Source organism: Microtus oregoni, unplaced genomic scaffold (genome assembly GCF_018167655.1).
Source record: "Microtus oregoni isolate MIOR12 unplaced genomic scaffold, Mior012 000028F_ref0000031, whole genome shotgun sequence".
Classification (NCBI taxonomy): Eukaryota; Metazoa; Chordata; class Mammalia; order Rodentia; family Cricetidae; genus Microtus; species Microtus oregoni.
In genome coordinates this window covers 24,829,510-24,849,301 of record NW_024543087.1, presented here as the reverse complement: position 1 = coordinate 24,849,301, position 19,792 = coordinate 24,829,510, and the positions used below count along the sequence as shown (strand labels likewise).

At 41.2% G+C, this 19,792-nt stretch overlaps 1 protein-coding gene across 3 annotated transcripts in view; it reads right to left on the bottom strand.

The window, feature by feature from the left end:
- The window catches only part of Pik3cb (phosphatidylinositol-4,5-bisphosphate 3-kinase catalytic subunit beta), a 103,582-nt gene that overhangs the window by 18,243 nt on the left and 65,547 nt on the right, over positions 1-19,792 (bottom strand). For all 3 annotated transcript variants that reach the window (XM_041677211.1, XM_041677212.1, XM_041677213.1), the window contains 8 exons: positions 17,839-18,090; positions 16,692-16,788; positions 15,676-15,806; positions 11,856-11,906; positions 10,487-10,675; positions 8,288-8,409; positions 6,064-6,207; positions 2,495-2,594 (listed from right to left, as the gene is read on the bottom strand). In XM_041677211.1, the coding sequence (XP_041533145.1) occupies positions 2,495-2,594; positions 6,064-6,207; positions 8,288-8,409; positions 10,487-10,675; positions 11,856-11,906; positions 15,676-15,806; positions 16,692-16,788; positions 17,839-18,090 (1,086 nt within the window). The remainder of the gene's footprint in view (positions 1-2,494; positions 2,595-6,063; positions 6,208-8,287; positions 8,410-10,486; positions 10,676-11,855; positions 11,907-15,675; positions 15,807-16,691; positions 16,789-17,838; positions 18,091-19,792) is intronic.

Below are 19,792 nucleotides of genomic sequence, written 5' to 3'. Positions count from 1 at the left end.
ACAACAATCATAGCCAATCATAAACCAGAAGAAACATTTCATATGTTATTAAATCTAGAAACAACAAATAATAGCAAACAAAATATACAAGGCAAACACAATACACACTGGTTTGAAATCCCATTATCAGAGAATTCATTTTGCATCATGTTTTCATTTTAAAACTTTGAGCTTTGTTTCCATGAAAGAAAACCATTAAGACTAGGAAAGGATGTGGATGTAGCTTCCTACATGTAGGAAAATAGCATGTAGTTTCCCAATAGAGAAGCCGAGGCCTTGCTCATAGAAAATTAAGATGGGTTTATGTAACTTGATGATAAAATCAAGATGGCTGGTGCTTGCCAAGTTAGCCATCTGTCAAAACCACAGACACTCCATTTTTCAGCAGACTCGGGGGCTCTACAAACACTGGTGACAAGGAAACCAGATGAAAAGTGGTCTATGAAACCAGAACTTTCCGAACTAGTTCAAATTAGGATTTCTTCCATGTTGTACAGTTGGTAACTGCTATGCCCCATTGATAATTGTGTTGATATTCACTTCTTGGAATAGTATCCTAAAATATCGTAAGTCAAAAATACTTTTAAGTATTTCAACAATTGTCATTTAACAATTTTATAGTGATGGTGGGCTGGCACAATAGTTTAGAGGGTAAGAGTGCTTGCTGCCAAGTCGGGAGATCTGAGTTCAATTCCCAGGACTGCCTGAAGGAGAAAACAACTTCAACAAGCTATCCCCTGATTTCCATATGCCGTGTGGCAAGCCTGCACCCCACCCACCATGGAAAGGGCACAGAGTCTGTCTCTTAGAATTCATCAGTCACGGAAACAGTAATGACTGGGCCTGGTGACACAAGTCTGTAATCACTTTCACTCAGGAGGCTAAAAAGTGAGACTGTCTCAAAATAGAATTTTTGTTTTTAAATAGAAAAACAGGGTGGGTGTCAAGGTGGAGACTAGGCCTGAAGAGATGGCTCGGTGTTTAAGTGTGCTTACAGAGAACTGGAGTTTAATTTTTATAACTCATAGCGGATGGCTTACAACCACCTTTAACTCCAGCTCTAGAGGATCTGATGCCACCTTCCAGCCACACACACTCTCTCTAAAAAGGGAAAAAGAGGGATGAGGCTACAACTTAGCAATAGAGTATATGCCTATGACACAAGAGGACTTGGGATCAGGAAAGAGAGGGAAGGGGGCTGATTACATGTGCCTTGTTAGAAGTTGCACTAAATGTTCCAGAGAATGAAGATAATATGCAGTGTGATCGAAATCAATGAGTGAGGGAAGAGAGTGGTCAGGTAAGGTCAAATAGGTAGGAACCAAGTGGGACCTTGGGAGAAACCTTGGATTTTCAGTGTTATGAAAAATTACTGTAGGGATTTAAAGAGGAAAATAATGATTGGAAATAAAGATCACTTATCAGAGGCTTGCAGGGGAGGGGAGGTGCAAAGAGCAGGGTGGGAATTAAGGGTGAACGGAGGAAGGGGAAAAGGTGATCACACAAGGATGGTCACCATGAACCCTGGGATCTGAATTGCAGGGATTAATGATACCATCCCATGTTGTGAATAAATGCTAGCTATTATTAACACACCCAGTGGGTTTTCCAAAAGGTATAGCCACCTCCTAAAAGCCTATGGAAGCTTGTTTAGCAAGGCAAAAGAGCTAGGAATGGTGGCACATTCTTGTAATCTCAGCATTTGGGGCAGGGGAACGAGGCAGAAGGATCATGAGTTCAAGGGCAGCCTGGGTTTTACATACATACATTCTGAATTATCAGAAGCATAAAAAGACAGCATACTTAAAGCAGTATAAACAGTATAATTCTTGGTAACTTAGAGTAATATCAACAATACCCCCTGACTGCAAGAGCATATCACAATTTTAGGCGTGAACATATAGCTCAAAACGGTAACAAGGATTCTGAATTACAGAAATCATGATACCTGTGGGCTTACACCTCAGTAATCTCAGTCTGAAAAACCAGTCAAAGACCGGCTCCCTCATGTTCATCATGAAATATGTATAGACCATTAAAATTTTAGGCATCCTATTAATATAGAAAATATGAGATAATTGTGTTCCATTTGTTATTTATTTATGCTTTAATTCTAAGCTTGTTGAAAATTCCTTTCTTGACAGGTTTTTCTAAAACACGTGCTGAAGGCTGGGAAGTAGCTCAGTGGTAGACTGCCTGTCTATCAAGCACAAGGCCTTGAGCCCAGTCCCTAGCAGAGCATAAATTAAGACACAGCACCATGCGATGGCAGGAATTCCAGCACTCAAAAGTCTAGGGCAGGGGGACCTCCTGGCCATGGTCTTCCTCAACTAGATAGTGAGGCCAGCTGGGCTTCATGAGACTCAATCCTTTCCCATAAAATATCGGTCAGGTTAACTGACTGAACAGGCAATGAAATATGCGGTCAGAGAAAAGGCATTTGATAAACTCAATTGATCACTGTGCACAAAACTGAATAAACAGAAGCTCATACCTGCTTGGAAAGCACTTTCATGTGCCCTACGCTTCCTCGACAATACGCTTCCAGGATGACCCCAAACTGGACAGACACGGCGGGAATATGTACTTCTGACCTGCAAAAAGGCAATATTCAGTTGGTTTATTTATCAAACACGTTAGACCATGGGAAGGGAACACTGCCTTCTTCATTCTACCATGAGATACTCATCCAAAGCAGGTAGGGAGCTGCTCCCAAGCAATCAATAGTAAGATGTCACACCCTGATGTATTAAGGGTTAGGACTTAGATGTTATGAGTGTTTAGTAGTTAATTCTGTAATTCCAAAATTCTGTTAATTCTAAAAACCAACATTTCCATGTTTTACTTGATCTGCCTTATGAAAGGAAAAAGAAATGTAACTTAGGAATTTAGAGAGAATTGGGCAGAAAAAGAAGTCTATTTGGCTGGAGTAAGACGGATGCCGCGATTAGCCCTTAGCCAGTTCTCTCCTCTCTTCCTGTTGTTGCTGAGTGTGCATGACAGGGGTTCAAGACATGGGGGGGGACACATGGAGGTCAGAGGACAACCATGATGACATCAGTGGGGCACAGCCACGGGGGCACGTGGAGTTCAGAGGACAACCATGATGACATCAGTGGGGCACAGCCACAGAGGGCATGCAGAGGTCAGAGGGCAATTGTGGAGAGTTGGTCTTCCTCCTTTACATGGGTTCTAGGGATTGAACTCAGGCCGCCAAGCTTGCCCAGCAAAAATCAAGTTCATTTTGCTGGCTCTAGTTTTCTCTTCTCACTTAAAGAATGGTATAAAGCTGGGTGGTGGCACACGCCTTTAATCCCAGCACTAGGGAGGCGGAGGCAGGCAGATCTCTATGAGTTTGAGGCCAGCCTAGTCTACAGAGCTAGTTCCAGGACAGCCAGAGTTATACAGAGAAACCCCATCTTAAAAACAAAATAAAACAAAGCAATAACAAAAGAATGCTGAAAATTTATAAAAATAAAAAAAGAAGGAATAATTATTTTGTCATTCTCTGAGGGGTTCAAAATAGTACTGACTTGGATGAGAAGACAAATTATAAATAAGAAAAGAAATCTACCAACAAGGAAGCCACTTCAGGGAAAATACATTAAAATTAATACCAAAGTATTATAGAGCTCATACTTTCTTAGGAAAGCTTAGCCAAAGAGGAAGCCATTTTTTTTTCTGATAAATTTAAGTTTCAATGGTGAAGTACAAATGAGGAGGAAAAAAAGGAGAATCCACGACTCCCATGGTCAATCAAAGGAGCAACTTTACCTTTTATTCCTGATTTTATTGCTACTTGATTAGTGAGACAGGCTCATGTGCATCTGAAAATGACATAGCCAATATAATAAAGTCACTGACTAGGGATGTAGCTCAATGGTAGAACACTGGCTAAACATTTGCCAGACCCTGTGTTCAAGTCCCAGAACTGCAAAGTTAAACAGATACACAAATATGGGCTGGAGAGATGGCTCAGAGGTTAAGCACCTGTAGTGCTCTTGCAGAGGACCCAAGTTCAATCCAAGACGCATAGTGATGGCTAACAGAAGCCTCTAACTCTAGCTTCAGGTGGATCCTAGGCCTCTGGCCCCTATAGCCATCTGTACTCACATGTAAAAAGACATGTAAACAAACACAGTGTAAAAATACATAAATAAAATCACCATGTAAAAAGACATGTAAACAAACACAGTGTAAAAATATGTAAATAAAATTATTATTGCTTTAGTAAAACTTTGGCTTTACTTAGTAACAGCAGTTATAATAAAACAAGTCGCAAACTGGAGCTGGAGAAATGACTTGTAGTTCAGAGCACTGGCTTACTCTTCCAGAGGACACAGGGGCATTCCCAGCACTCTACATGGAAGCTCACTATTGCCTATAACTCCATTTCCAGGGTACCCAATGCCTGCTGTGGGATAATGCTTTCATACACTATAAAGATTTGTTACTTGTATTGGTTAAACAAAGCACTGATTGGCTAGAAGCCAGGCAGGAAGTATAGGTGGGGAAACCAGACTAAGAGAATTCTGGGAAGAGGAAAGGCAGAGATGCAGTTACCAGCCAGACACAGAGGAAGCAAGATAAGAATGTCTCACTGAGCAAAGGTACCAAGCACGTAGCCAGCCAAACATAGATAAGAATTATAAGCTAATTTAAGTAGTAAGAGATAATCAATAATAAGTCTTTGGAGGTTTTGCTTTTGTTTCCACAGAAAATGGGATATTGTGGATTCATTCTGGGTTAAGAAAAATAAGGTTTGATCAAGGAAGATTCCCTAAAAAAAAAAAAAAAAAACTCTGATAGGAGAAGATGGCCCAGATGATTCAACATTTCAGAGGACCTCTGCTGTAGTTTCCTCTGAGTTCTGCATCCAGAAAAGCTTCAACACTGCTGGCTGAGATGATCAAGCCTCACTGGGTACTCCAGTCAGGATTTGACCATAATCCTAAATTTTCTTTGGGTCTCCAGAAGATCATCAGCACCCCCCAATCAGTAGGAAGTAGCCTAGAAAACTATGCCTACATCCCCCCACCCCAAAAAAAGGATTATGGATGTTTGTTTTTGTTTAGAGTATTGGCTACAAGTAGTTATGGATAATGGTCAGGGAAAAAGCTACACAAAGGAGATTAGATTCTGGACTTTTATTATGAAAAGGGAAAATGCTATGGGATAATGCTCTTGTGCACTGTAAAGATTAGTCACTCATATTGGTCTAATAAAATGCTGATTGGCCAAAAGCCTAGCAGGAAGTATATGTGGGGTGACCAGACTAGGAGAATTCTGGGAGAGGTAAGGCAGAGTCAGTCGCCAGCCAGACTGAAGCAAGATGAGAATGCCTCACTGAGAAAAGGTACCACACCACATGACTAAACATTTAAGTGTAAGAGCTAGTTAATAGTAAGCCTGAGTAACAGACCAAACAGTTTATAATTAACATAAGCTTCTGTGGGTTTTTTTGGTGTGGAGACTGAAAGGCTGCAGAATCTTCCATCTACAAATGCCCTCTTCTGACTACTACAAGTACCAGTCATACAACTATGTCTATACATGTAGGCAAAGCACCCATACACATAAAATAAAATTTAAAAGTATATATTATCCACAAATTTCTGAAAGGAATAAATAGAACAGCACATAGCTAACACATATTAAAACAATTGGTTCATTTTTAAGAAAGAGCTCATGAAGTTGGAAGGGAAAAGTAACTGAGGGACAGAGAAGGAATGGGGGGAGGGATGGAGTGGATTAGATCAAAACATATATGCAAGTATAAGTATTAAATACTTTAAACAGAAAATTAGTTTGCTAGAAAATATTACAATATATCAGTTATTGGTCTTAGTTAAAATCCAGAAAGGATCATGGGATAGTTTCCTGAATGACTTTCCCAAATGACAAAAGTAGAGTCTGGGTATGAAAGAAGACACCAAAGCAGAGCAAAGTTACAGGTGGAGTGGAGACCACGAAGCCTCTGGTGGTCCCACTGAATGCCTTACATCACACTGGATCAGGTATTAAAGCATACTGGGGTCTCAGGCTGAAATATGAAAGACTCACCTAAGATGCCAAAACAGGAACTGCCCAATCCTTCGATTATCAAGTGCTCTTTCTAGCAGGAATCTAGAGAGGGCACAATCAAGAAAAGGCTCATATTTCAAAACTTGCACCAACTGTAGAAGATACTGAGAGAGCTCTTCATCACTGAAAGAAACAAAGGGGAGAGAAACTCAGCCGCCGGTGACAGAAAAAGACCCTACCAAACCCATATGCTAACTGGTAACAACACTTGGGACTTCGGGGCCAGGCTAGTCCCTATGTTTACACTCGCTGTACTGGATGCTGACCAAAAGATGCAGATTTCAGATGCGGGGAGGGGGTGAGCAGCATCAAAGAACAGATGCACGGAATATGTACATATACATACATATATATGTACAGCAGCTATGGAGCCAGTCCTGGAACTCGCTCTGTAGACCAGGCTGGCCTCGAACTCACAGAGATCTGCCTATCTTTGCCTTCCAGGTGCTGGGATTAAAGATGTGGGCATCACCGTCTGGCACATGGAACATTCTTATCAAACCTCATAAGTTGTTACAACTGATGATTTACAAGTATCACCAGCCAGGAGTAACACCCCTGCCCTCAAATGGCTATTTGAACATAATTCTTTATTTCTATTGCATGTGAGACATGTATGTGTGGTGTGTGTGCCAGCATTCATGTGGGGGTCAGAGGACAACATGGTGGAGCAAATTCTCTGGTTCTCCTTCTACATGGTTATTTAGGACATCAGGCTTCTACCAGTTTCACTTCCTGAGCTACTAACCCACAGGTCCCTGAGAACAACTCTGATCTTCCCTAACACATTTTGTATTTAGTCAAACAAGTATTTTTAAAATGAAAGCCTTAATGATTTATTTTTTCTTTGCTATCATGTTGTTTTAAGTAATTCATTCCTCTATATCAGTAAACTAAAACCTTAATATCAAACAGACTGGAGGACAAGGAAATGAATGTACCTTTAGGCAAGGATTATAACGACTGCACTCATAACATTAAAGGACTGAATATACTCTGGTCAGTGGCCTCTGCCATCACAGGCAAGCCCAGCCATTCTGGGGATCAGAATACCCAGCCCTCTCACTGTGCTTCCCAACAACTATGGGTAGCTGAGATGAAACTGGGGCCAAACCACAGCATTAAATGAGAAACAGAACTCAGAGCAGTAGCATTCACCAGAGGGAGGGGTCAGAACTGGCCACATGGGGCAACATAATTATTTCAGTATCTCCCTCCAAAACTGAACACTTAACCTGGAGCACAAAGTATTTTCGTCAGGCCTCCAGTGCAAACACAGGGAGACAAAGCAACTGGGGCTTCATTTTTAAAACTTCCTAAACATCAATCTTAATTGATCAATTAATTAATTAAGATGATCCATGTCCACTCATAAAAACTAATAGCTAGTATTAAAAACAGAAGTATAAGCCAGGTGGTGGTCATGCATGCCATTAATTTCAGCAGTCAGGAGGCAGAGACGGGCAGAACTCTGAGTTCAAGGTCAGTCTGGGCTACAGAGAGAGTTCTGGGACAGCCAGGGCTACACAGCGTCTCAGAAATCCCCAAAGAAACTATAAAGAAAGAAAAAGAAGAAGAAAAAATCCCACAAACATTAGCATAAAGATGGAAGGCTGCTTCCCTTATATATCTGGTTTTGCTTCTCAGACCACTTTAGAGAGTTTACATAGGTCCTTCTGCCCACCAAACTATTTAAAACAGATCAAAGCGAGGAGGAACCACTGAAAGGACTGGGGACAGGGGGATCAGTCTGAGATTGAGAACACTAGCCTGGGCTACAGTGAGTCCAAGGGCAGCCAGTGTCATCCTTTCTGAAAATAAACAAATACTCCTCCAATGCAAAACACTAACCCTTTTTATATGGCGTGAGTAGTGGACTACCGTGAAGGAAAGAGGCAACACTGTTATGGCTGCTCACTGTGGAAAAGCTGGCCTCTGGGGTTGGCCCGGGGCAGACATTAGTAAACTAAGGAAGGTTTCAGAACTCTCTTCTCTAGTAAATGGGAAGCAAGGCTTACTGTACCTAAACTGTTTGTGCAGGGCCAGCAGAGGGCACCACGGTAAGCGCTCACACGACCTGGCCACCATAGCTCAAACAAGCTTCCTTTGGCCCTTACCTCTCCTGTGCAACATTCAAAGAGCCACCCTCTTTCTTACCCACACAGGTAATTCCGTGCCCCAGGATGGTCCCATAAAGAGATACCTCATCTGTCGCAGGCAGCCCACAGCATATTCCCGGACGTACTGATCTGGATAGTTGAAATCCAGGAGCTCCAGTGCTTCCCTGGGGGGCAGTTTGGGCCAAATCTGCAGGAGTGCCTGAAGCTGTTTAAAGTTAAAACTGGGTCAGAAGTTTGAAGGACAAAAGTACTGTATCTTCCTGGCATATGGGAGACAGTGAGTCAAAAGAAGGAAAACTTAACTACTGATGCCTCAAACGTTGTGGCAGAGGCAGACTAACAAAGTTGGTTTTGTTTCTGAAACATTCTATATCCATATGTTTAAAAGGTTCCTATGTGCTTAATGAACAGAGTAGGACACTTCGGATGTAGATTCTACAACCATTAGCCATGACATAATTTAAGGACAAAGAAGAAGACAGAATCAGGAAGCCTGTAAAGGTAAAGCTCACGTATAAACCTAAGCCAGGGCTCAATCTAGCTGAGACTTAGACTAAGGAGGAGGTTAACAGCTAAAATAAAATTACAAATGTTACTTTTAATCAATTCCTTCCTTCCTTCCTTCCTTCCTTCCTTCCTTGTTTGATTGTTTGATTGTTTGAGGCAGGGTTTCAGGTTTGTAGTCCTGGCTGTCCTGGAATTTCCCCTGTAGACCAGACTAGCCTAGAACTCAGAGACAGTCTATCTCTGACTCCCAAGTGCTGGAATTAAAGGCATACACATACACTATCAAGCCCTGCAAGTTTTAAATGAATTTTAAAGAAACCTATTACTTTATAGAATCTTTTATTAATCAGAACACATTTGAGTTCTTCAAATCAGAATAAATATAAGTAATTCATGAGAATTAAATAATGGCTACTTTCTTTTTAATGGATAATAAATCTTATTCACAAATGCTAACTGGACATCAGACAACCAAGACTTCTGGGCAAGAGCTGGACCCACACGTGGAAGATATAATTGTGGCTACACCTGGGTCTTCTGGAGAGGACTCTGAGCTGCCTCTGCCATCTCTCTGTGGAATGCAGAGCCTTCCTCCAGTGGATATGATACTTTTACAGGGCACAGTCTCATGGGGACAGACATCTGGGAAGAAAGCTGATTCAGAGGGAGAGTAGGGAAAAGAGCTTGATTTCCGGCCCTTGCAAAGCTCAGTGCTTAGCAAGTCTTTCTCTTTGGTATTCGCTATCTCTCGCTGGGTGTTCTTGAGTATCCTACAGCACTGACAGCAATTTACTGGGTAAGATCAGTACTAGAGAGCTTTGTCTCTTAAACTGCAGTGGTGAAAGGATGCCCTTGAGATGGCTGCTTATCTCAAAAGCAACTCAGCCAGGCATTGTGGTGCATGGCCTTACCCAACACTCAGAGGCACAGACAGGTGGGATCAGTGAGTTTGAGGCCAGGGTGTGGACGTTCTAGGCCAGCCAGGGCTACATAGTAAGACAATAAAACCACTTGAGGTCCTATGATGAAACTGGTAGAAGGTACCCAGGGCTGACTACACCCCTTTGGTAGATGGCTCTTAAACTACTATTGTAATTGTTATTAATATTGGGCATGGTCATCCCACCAGATTCCAGGATCCCTGAAGTCTTCAAAGTTTCTGGATGGTACATAGAATAAGTAAGCATTTAAAACCTCAAAAATAGCTCCTGCAGGGACTCACCCAACAAGCTCGGCATTATGGTGCACATTTACAATCCCAGCACTTAAGGGCTGAGACAGGAGGATTGAAAGTTTGAGAGCGGCTACAGTTACAAAATGAGAATCTATCTTTAAAAAGCTGGGAGGCAGTGGTGCATGCCTTTAATTCCAGCACTCAAGAGGCATAGGAACGTAGACTCAGAGTTTGAGGTCAGCCTGGTGACAGAGTGAGTTCCAGGACAGCCAGGGCTACACACAAAAACCTGTCTCAAAAAAGCAAAGCAAAACAAACAAACAAACAAAAAAAACACAAACAAACGAAAAGACAAATGAAGCAAAACAAAAAGTAAAGAAAATAGAAAATTTATCCAACAAATGGAAATCTCCTGTGGAAAGACACTCCACACAAAATCAACGAGTATATGAATGTACACACAAACACACACAGAGAGCTGAAGGGGTTTTTTGTTGTTGTCATTGTTGTTCTATGGGGGAAGGTAAGTGGGGGGAGCATGGAGAGGAAGAGATGCAGAGGGAAAAAAAGTGGAGGGAGGGAGGGAAGGATTTTCTGTTACCTGAGCAACATCTTCAAGTTTATTCCACTTGATTGACAGGAGTAGTTTTGGCAGTGACTGTGGGAAATTTTCTCGGCAATCTTGCCGTAGAGTCCAAATAAGATCCATTTCGTTCTCACATAGCTGAGACAGGGGGTCCCTGTCCAAGATTTCTTTCAGTACAGCAAGGAATTTTTTTCCACCACGACTCTTAAGGAAGAAAAATAGTCATTATTTAACTATGCAAACCACAGGCAACCATTCAGCAAATTTATATGCAATGAGTTTATAATTTTGAGCTTTACCAACTGAAACAAAAACTGAAATTCTATACAGAGATTAAAGTGGATCCTTTTAAAAAGTTTGCATTGCTCAATATTAACTTTATGAGCCACATTATAAAAAAGGTTCTCCTTTTTTGTTTTTAAAACCAAGGGCAAACACTAGATGGCACTATTGCTTTTAGGTTAAATTCATCTTATTTAATATAGCTTATCGTATAAATTTACTATTATTTGAGTGGAATTTCTTCTTTAAGCCCTCCTCCCCTGTGCATGAGCGCGCACACACTCAGGGGCCACAGTATGGGTCCTGGGGATCTAACTTAGATTGTTAGACTTTTATCTACTGAGACATTTCACCATTTGTGATTTCTACCAACCCTCTTCCCTAACCTACCCCAAACATATAAGGAGTGAAATAAAAGTACTAAATAGAGAACTTCTTGCTTGTGCCTTGGCTTAGAGGCATAAAAATTACTATATAGCAGGAACCCTGTGATCATAAAACAAAACAACAGAGAAAACTCTGTGTCTTAGAATGCCAACTCAGTGCTAGAGCCCTGCCCAGCGTGCACAGGCCTCTGATCCGACACAACAAAAATGAAGTTGAATTTCACAGTGATGGTGTAAACTCAGCATTGAGGAGGTCTTGGCAGAAGGATTCAAAGTGCAAGTCAACATAGGCTGATCCTGATCAGACAGCAACAACAACAAACACCTGCCACACGTGGATTGCACAGCTGCAATCCCAGCACTTAGGAGGCAGAGGCAGGAGATTCAAGGCATCTTCAGCTACACACTGAGTCTGACACCAATGTGTCTAAAATTGGGGATGGCGTGTCAATATGAATCTCACAAGAACACTTCAGTGAGAGAAGGAAGGTATGAGGAGGGGACAGTACAGCATCCACTGTGGGCCACTAACCCTGAACTTGTGCAGAATAGGGTTTACCATTCACATGCAAGTCAGCAAAAACTGAGCTACATTTTGCCGGCACTGGACGTGAGACTGCTGTGGAGTTATGTCCCCATACATTCATCGCGGTGGATGAGGCCAGTCCCTCACACTGCACAGTCTGTAGAAAGGACCAGTGAAGCTTGATACTTACTGACACGTTAGCACTGTCGCCACTGGCAATCTCAGCTGCCTTCTCAATGATCTGTTTTAAAATAATAATAATAAAAGTTAAATTTTGGCTCTGATATTTATAAAATTTTTCAATATTAATAACTATTCTGCATGTGGATGACTAGAGACTGCACACACTTGACACTTCTAGCCTCTATAAATGGGAACAAATTTTAAAAATAAGACAACAGAAACCCAGTGTTTCCCGAAGTGCTTCAAACCCTTGATAATGAGAAAGAACGGTGTCACTGAAGAGACAGACTCTGGCCCTCTCAGACTGTAAACAAGAGTTACTAAGGTAGCAGCTGCAGAGATGGCTCGGTGGCTAAGAGTACTTGCTATTTTTTTTATTTATTTATTTATTTATTTTTTTAGTACTTGCTATTAACTTGGATTTGGTTCCCAGCACATGGTGGCTCACAGTCCTCTGTAACCACAGTTTCTCTTTTGGCTTCCCTGGGGACTGCAGGCCTACGGTACACAAAAATATGTGCGTAGGCAAACACTCTACACATACAATAAAACAATCTAAAACAATTACTAAGGTAGAATAGGTAAGCCTTATCATTATATTTTCAAAATCAATAGCTATCAAGGGGTGAGGTGTATGTAGGTCAAGAGTCATGTGTAAGGTCCCAAACAACAGCAAAAATCTCACAATCCACTGAGGAGTGGTGGTGCATGCCTCTGCTCTGCATCAGATGCTGAGGCAGGGGGATAGCAAGTCTGAGCCCGGTCCCAGGATACACAGTAGGGATGTGCTGGGATGAAAAGGGGATGGAAATAAACAAAACACAGGCACTAAAGAGAAAGGCTAGGCTTGCTGGAGGTATAGCTCAGTGGTAGAGTGTTTCCTAACGTCTGGGTTTGGTCCCCAGCACTGCCATTGCAAATAATGCAGCAGTAAAGGACAGACAGCCTACAGACTGCAAGCCCAGAGGACCCTAAGAGAAACAGACATGGATCTGCTTAAGAAGGAGAAAAAGACAAAATCACCTGACTAAATTGGGAATGTGGAGGGCAGCTGGGAGGGTGGAAGGGGAGAGGAGAGGAAGGAAGAGGAGTAGGAAAAAATGAATAGCTCAATAAAAACAATAAAAAATAATGTAGTAGTAATGTCATAGTAGAAATCGAGAAGTATTCCTCAGTTCCCTCAGTTTACACAGAGGGTGCATATTCTCGAAAAGATTGGAACTGACTGACTCCAGGAAAGGAGGAGAGAATCAGAAGTTCCATGTTGTTACTGAGCTCTACAGTCCTAAGTAGGTGACCTATGATATCATGTGTTAAGTGTGGTGACTTGCCTGTCTGTTCCAAATGGTGTTTTCTAAGATCAGGTAAGAGTACAGTCACTAAAATTAAGCAAGAGTCATAAACTGACTTGTACAAGAGACAGGTGATGCCAGTGGCAGACTAAGTAACAACACAGCGCCGGGAGATTTGTCTTTTACATCCGTTAACTATTTAGTGAGCATCATAAACAATTCACTGAGGCAGAAGGGCAGATCAAGGTCTGCGAGGCAACTTTGCAAGACCTTGGTACAAAAGAAATTTTAAATGGAGGCCAGGCAGAAATACCTGGCGTGGCCCGGACTCTGCAGTGCAGGACTTGCCCAGCACACAGGAGGCCCAAGGATCTACCCCTTATCCCAGGGAAAAAGAACCAAAAAACCAACACAAAACAAAACCTCTCCATATACTTAGCAGGCTGAGGCATGGGAACTGAGATGATTACTTAAGAATGAAAGTAGCAATAGTGAAACTACTCATTTAAAGAAATTTGACTTCTCTAAAATTAGATAAATGCAAAAATATTTGCATAGCATGCTAGACTTGAAAAATGCCTTAAGAAGCATCTAAGTTGATGCCCAATAGACTGCAACAGGTCAATGAACATACACCGTAGCCGGTAACAGTCACCAGATGAGATTATGGGATACAGCACACGGAGCAGTGGCTTATGGACCACGACTTCCTATCTAAGGAAATCTACAGATACCACAGAAATGTAAGATGAATCAAAATGCAGTTTTTCCCCTACTCAGTATGTATTAAAATGAAAAGTTCTTAACATACTCAGCGGTTGTTTTAAGAAGCACAACTTTTAATTTCGCTTTAAATTACCAATCAGAACAGTATTTTAATCTTATTTTTAAATTCATTTACTTTACAATGCTGGCCCTTGAACCTGGGACTCTCTGCACATGCTTGCAAGCAACTCTACCACTGAGCTGTGTCCACAGCTTTTTTTTTGCTCATGTTTTAGAGAAAAAGTCACTTTATATGTAACTCAGGTTGATTTGCAATCCCCCTGCCTCAGTGTCACCACTGCTGGATTATAGGCATGAGGCACCATGCTGGGCAGAAAACCAAAGACCTTGTAATGATAACCTGGCTCTTGGGTGGATACAATTCACTTAAAGTACAAATGAAGAAAGCAACATTGAATTACATAACTAAATTTGCATAATACTCTAAAATCCATCTCTGGGATTGAGTATACAGCTCGAAGTATATAGTCTGAGTTAAGCCTAGCATGTGTGAGGCGCTAAGGTCCAGTATCATCAGTACCTCCCCAACAGTTCCAACACATACAGGTCTCCTATACACTTCTGGTAGTGCTCTGTATTAAAATGGAGTTTGTAAGTGGATTTCTGTAGATTCTATTTCGTACTTTAAATGTAGCTTTTCCTCATTTGGATCAAGAAATTTCTGGTGTATGTTTTGGAGATTTGCCAAAGATTTCTATATTAAAATCAATACTAATCATACTTAAAAGAGTAATTTCAAACCTGATAATCAAAACATATTAGAGGGGGTTGGAGAGGTGGCTCAGTGGTTAGGAGCATTTGTTGCTCTTCCAGAGGACCCAAGTTCAGTTCCCAGCACCCATATGGTGGCTCACAACAGTCTGTATGCCAGTTTCAGGGGATCTGATGTCCTCTTCTGACTTCCTTGAGTATCAAACACACACAAAATGTACATTCATATGTAAAAGCAAAATACTCATACACATAAAATAAAAAACAAATAAAATCAAAAGAACATTACAGAGGGCTGGAGGGCTGGGGGTGCTACTCAGTGGTTAAGGACTTGCCTCAAAGACCTGGGTTCAACTTCTAGTAGGGGGTGGGAGAGAGAAAGTGCAGGAGAGCTCAGTTTTTTGTTTTTTTATGTTTCAGTTCTATTTTCAGCCACCAATAAACAGTCTCCTTTCAGAAACAGTATACTAAGGACATAATTTGAAATAGAAACCCTTCTACAGCGTCTCCTGAAGTCATTCCCAGGCATGGCACCTTATACCTGTAGTCCTGGCTCTTTGAAGGTGGAGACAAGAAGACTGTGGTGAATTCAGGGCCAAGTGTGGACTACACAGTGAGTTCGATCTCATGCTGGTTAGAGTGAGACACTGTTCTCAAAGTCCTGATGACATTAACATCCAGCACGAACCATCTTTCTTTCATTGTATCTTTTCTCTCTGAATCAATATGCCAGGTGTGTTTCACAGAACACGTTACATAGAGTTCTATGTGAATACACCTAAGAGGCTCTTTAAATCAGAAAAGAACTCAGAACAATTCAACCCCTCTTTATAAACACAGCCCCTGAACTCCAGAGACACCGCGTTTCAGGTGGTCAGAGATAAGCCAGAACCAACTGCTGTACTGCACAGCCTTCAACTGGATCAGTGTCAACGTATGGAGAGTTTTGAAAGAACTGGACACACTGAGGTTGGACCGAACATTTATATCCAGGAATAATCAATTCCTTCATCCATGGTGGACTTTCAGTTAGCTTACCTTATCGAAGGGAGGGTAATAATAAGGCTGCTTTTTATTATCTGGGAACTTAATATGCAAGGCAGTTGCATTTTCAGCATATGGGTTCGTCTGCACAGTGCCCATGGGATTTAGCATCTCTTCCAGCTCATCTAAAACATGCAAATAATTTGAATTTGTAAGAAAAAAAATTTTGAAACTTTAAAAAACAAAAGTCTGGTCGGGTAGTGGAGGCATACACCTTTAATCCCAACATTCGAGAGACAGAGGTAGGTGAATCTGTCAGGTCGAGGCCAGCCTGATCTACTGAGTGAGTTCCAAAACAGTCAGGACTACACAGAAAAAACCTGTCTCGAAAAAAACAAAATAATAAAACTAAAATAAAATACAGTTATTAAACAAACAAAAAACAATAATGAAAGTCTAGAACTGATTTTCTTTCACGAAAATGTCCTAAATGTTGTGTCACCTAAGAAAGGTGAGCAAATTGAATCAGGAGGCCTTTAGGCATATTTGAAGGACTTCATTTACCTTGGCCATCAAGCTAAATTTACCTGAGAAACACATCCTTTCACTGTTTGCTAACTGTGCAGGGTGCTCATTCACCAGGACAACTCTGAGCAATTAAGCTGTTAGAGAAGACACTGTTACCTTGGAGGTTTCCATAAACACAGACAAAAATAAAATGTTTAAAATAAGAATGCATCGAAATAAAAAAATACACACTCATGAACTTGTCTGTAGCAAAATATTCATTGTACGTCAATTAGAATAAATAACAGATGGAAATGGGTGTGCCTTTAAAACAAGGATTCAGAAGGCAGATGGATCTCTGTGAGTTCAAGCCCAGCCTGGTCTACAGAGTGAGTTTCAGGTCAGTCACAAAGAGACACTGTCTCAAATACAAAACAAAACAAAAAAGAATAACAAAGACAATTTCTTTACTGAAATACAACAACAGCAGTAAATCAAAGAAACCCCAAGTCATGCACAGTGAAGCGCTAGCTGCTCTCCAGCACTGGGAACGCACACCTTACCAGGAAAGGACGACCAACTGTGCAGTATGACGTCTCCAGATCTCAGCTGTCCTTTGAAGTCAAAAACCATCGTATTTACCCACGCTACAGGATAATGCTGTTGAAAAAAAGTATCATCACATAAATAAACCAGAATGGACTTCAAGGTGTGACGATGCTCATGAAATTTCTGAAGCTCTAGGTAATTTCCAGTTCATGCAAAATGAAAAGAAGATATAGATGAGCACAATTTCAATTATCTTTACAACTATTAGGAAAAATTCTACAGGCCAATTAATATACCACCACAAAACAATATGCCCACAAAACAGAAAATTTTGTTTCAAATTTTGAAAGTGAAAAAGAGTTTTTAGATGATGAATACAGTGTGGGTGTACAGCAGGTCTTAGCATGGGAGAAAGCTGTGCCTCTGGAGAGTGCAGGAATTACTCACACTGTTAAAAGGGAGGCTGCTGTCAGACTCACACCTGCAATCCCAGCTCAGGAGGCTGAGGAAGGAGGACTCCTGTTAGCGTGGGGCCACCCTGGGCTACAAAGCAAGCTACAGACCAGTTTGGTTTACAGAATGAGAAACTGCTTTTTTGTTGTTTTTGCTGTTTGCCTTTAGACCCAGCAAAGCTACCTACAAGACCCTGTCTGGAGAACAACAAAGGTGGCAGTACACGGTTAGAACTTTCATGAGGCCAGCCTAGTTTAGTGGTGTGTGTGTGTATACATATATTTCTTTTCAAACCTTGGAGAAGAATTCTATTATCAAGATAGGAAAGTCCACATAGGAACTAGCCCCTCTATGACATTTGAGATACTAAAATTTATTTTCAGAAGAATGTATCATAATAAGCAGAGGGAGTGCTTATATTCCCATCTGTATCATGCAGAGGCTGAGGCAGGAGTGTCACACTGAGTTCAGGGCAGGCTGAGCTACAGGGTGAGTGCTGGGCCCCCTAGATTTTCTGCTTCTAATATAGGACAACTTTATCATGAAATTGCCTCAAATTTGAGAAAAGACACGAAGACAGAACTTTATCATCTTCTTAAAATTAGTTCTTAGGGTTCAAGTCACATGAAATAATTTAACTTCTTTTAACCATTTCAGAGCCTTAAAATATCCTATTATATAAACAATTTTCTGAAATTATATCATTACCATTTTCCCAGCTTTCCTGATGGTCTGATATTTAGAGGGATTAATAGTTTTTGTTGATTTCTTCGTTTTTACTTTATCCAAAACAGCATAAACAGCAAAACATAATCGAGCCATTCTTGGTAAGTCACAAATATTAATATCAAATTCCAGTGGTTCATTCCAAATATGGTCGTTTTTTCCTGATATCTCCGAGCTTACAACAGTTTTACACAGGAGCTCAGTTCCATGAAAAAGACCAGCTCTGACATGAACCTGTGAAGGGAGACAAAAACAGTCAGGAGCGTTGCACAACCAAAGAGCCCCTCTCAAGGACAACAAGACCTGAAAAGCAGAGCAGCAACATTAGACACCTGTATACAGATGTCGGCGAGCACTCGAGACACGATGGTGAGTTAATCCAGTGTTCCGTTAGTAAATAGAGTAGCTACAACACCAAATACTGGTCAAAACACCAGCGGTGTCCACGGAGGAATGGGGCTAGAGAAACTAAAACAGTAAGAAAGATATTTTACATATAGAGGCAGAAGCAAGAAGAAAAGAATTTCAAGGTCAGCCTTAGCTACATAGTAAGTTTTGAGACCAGCGTGGACTACATGAGACCCTATCTCAGAAAAAAATAAACAAATGTAAAAATTATATGAATTTGTCATTATTTGTCAATAGACAGTTACAGACAGTCTAATCACCCCACACATCCCTGGCCTTTCTGAAGATTCACATGCAGGACATGCAGTTATGCTAGGATGTAGCTTAGGTGGCAGAGCATTTGCCTAGATGCACAAAGCCTCTCTTCCCAGCACTGCACATAAATTAATCTTCTCTAATTATCCTTCATTCCTGTACATTTAGTTGTACCTTGACAAGGCATATAGGAAATGCCACGGAAAATAAAGTGAAATAAAAAAATGAGAATGAATTAACTTCATTCAGTCACTTGTAGATGTGTGTGCGTGTATATGCTCACATGTGTGCAAACAGAGGAAGAGGGCTGCATTGGATTATCTTCCTCTTTCTCTTTCCGTTGGACTTTTAAAGGCAGGTTCTCTCAGAGAAGCTAGACCTTATTAATTCAGCATGGCTGGCTGGCCAGTGAGCTCCAGGGATCCACCTCAGAAGAGAGACTGGACTCTCCTTTGAGGAGCCTGTATTCAGTATTTGGGCACCTGCCTTTCTTCTGAGCACCTCTTCCTCCAAACCCTCATGCTAAAGCCCAGATCTTTAATAAAACATCCAACGTAGCTGGGCAGTGGTGGCACACACCTTTAATTCCAGCTCTTGGGAGGCAGAGGAAGGTGGATCTGAGTTTGAGGCCAGCCTGATCTACAGAGCAAGTTCCAGGACAGCCAGGGCTAAAGAGAGAAACCCTATTTCAAATAAACCAAAAGCAAACCAAAACAAAATCTACTTTAAAAAGTGAGCAAGAGTAGAAATAAAAACTTGAGATGCACTTGGATGTGGAGGCAGGAAGAGAGAGAGAGAGAGCTCAAAGCCAGCCTGTGCTACATGAGACCCTATCTCCACACTGCCCAATAGTTAGGATTCTCCTATTATTCAGGAAATGACGTGGACTTTCGAAGCTGTGCCAGAGACCAAATGTCAATTTGTCACATCACAATCTGTCAAGAGGCTGCTTTGTTCTGACTTAGAAGAGGAAAACTATCCAGGCATGTGGCGATGTTGGCAATGGCTGTATTAAATGTGCAAAGTCATCATGCATGGTATTTAGTGTCCCAGACACTAAAGGAGGGAGATAAAAAGATAGAGCTTCGATGTTTTCTACTTACATATATTTCAAATTATTAGGGGTGCTGAAACCCACATGAAAATCATATCACAAAAGCTAGGAGGCTGCGATGAATGACTAATATATGTAATGCAGAGGATGCCTGTATCATGTCTGGGTACAAGCAGTTTCTTGACTCCGCATGCTTATATCCTTTGCCAATATGAAAAG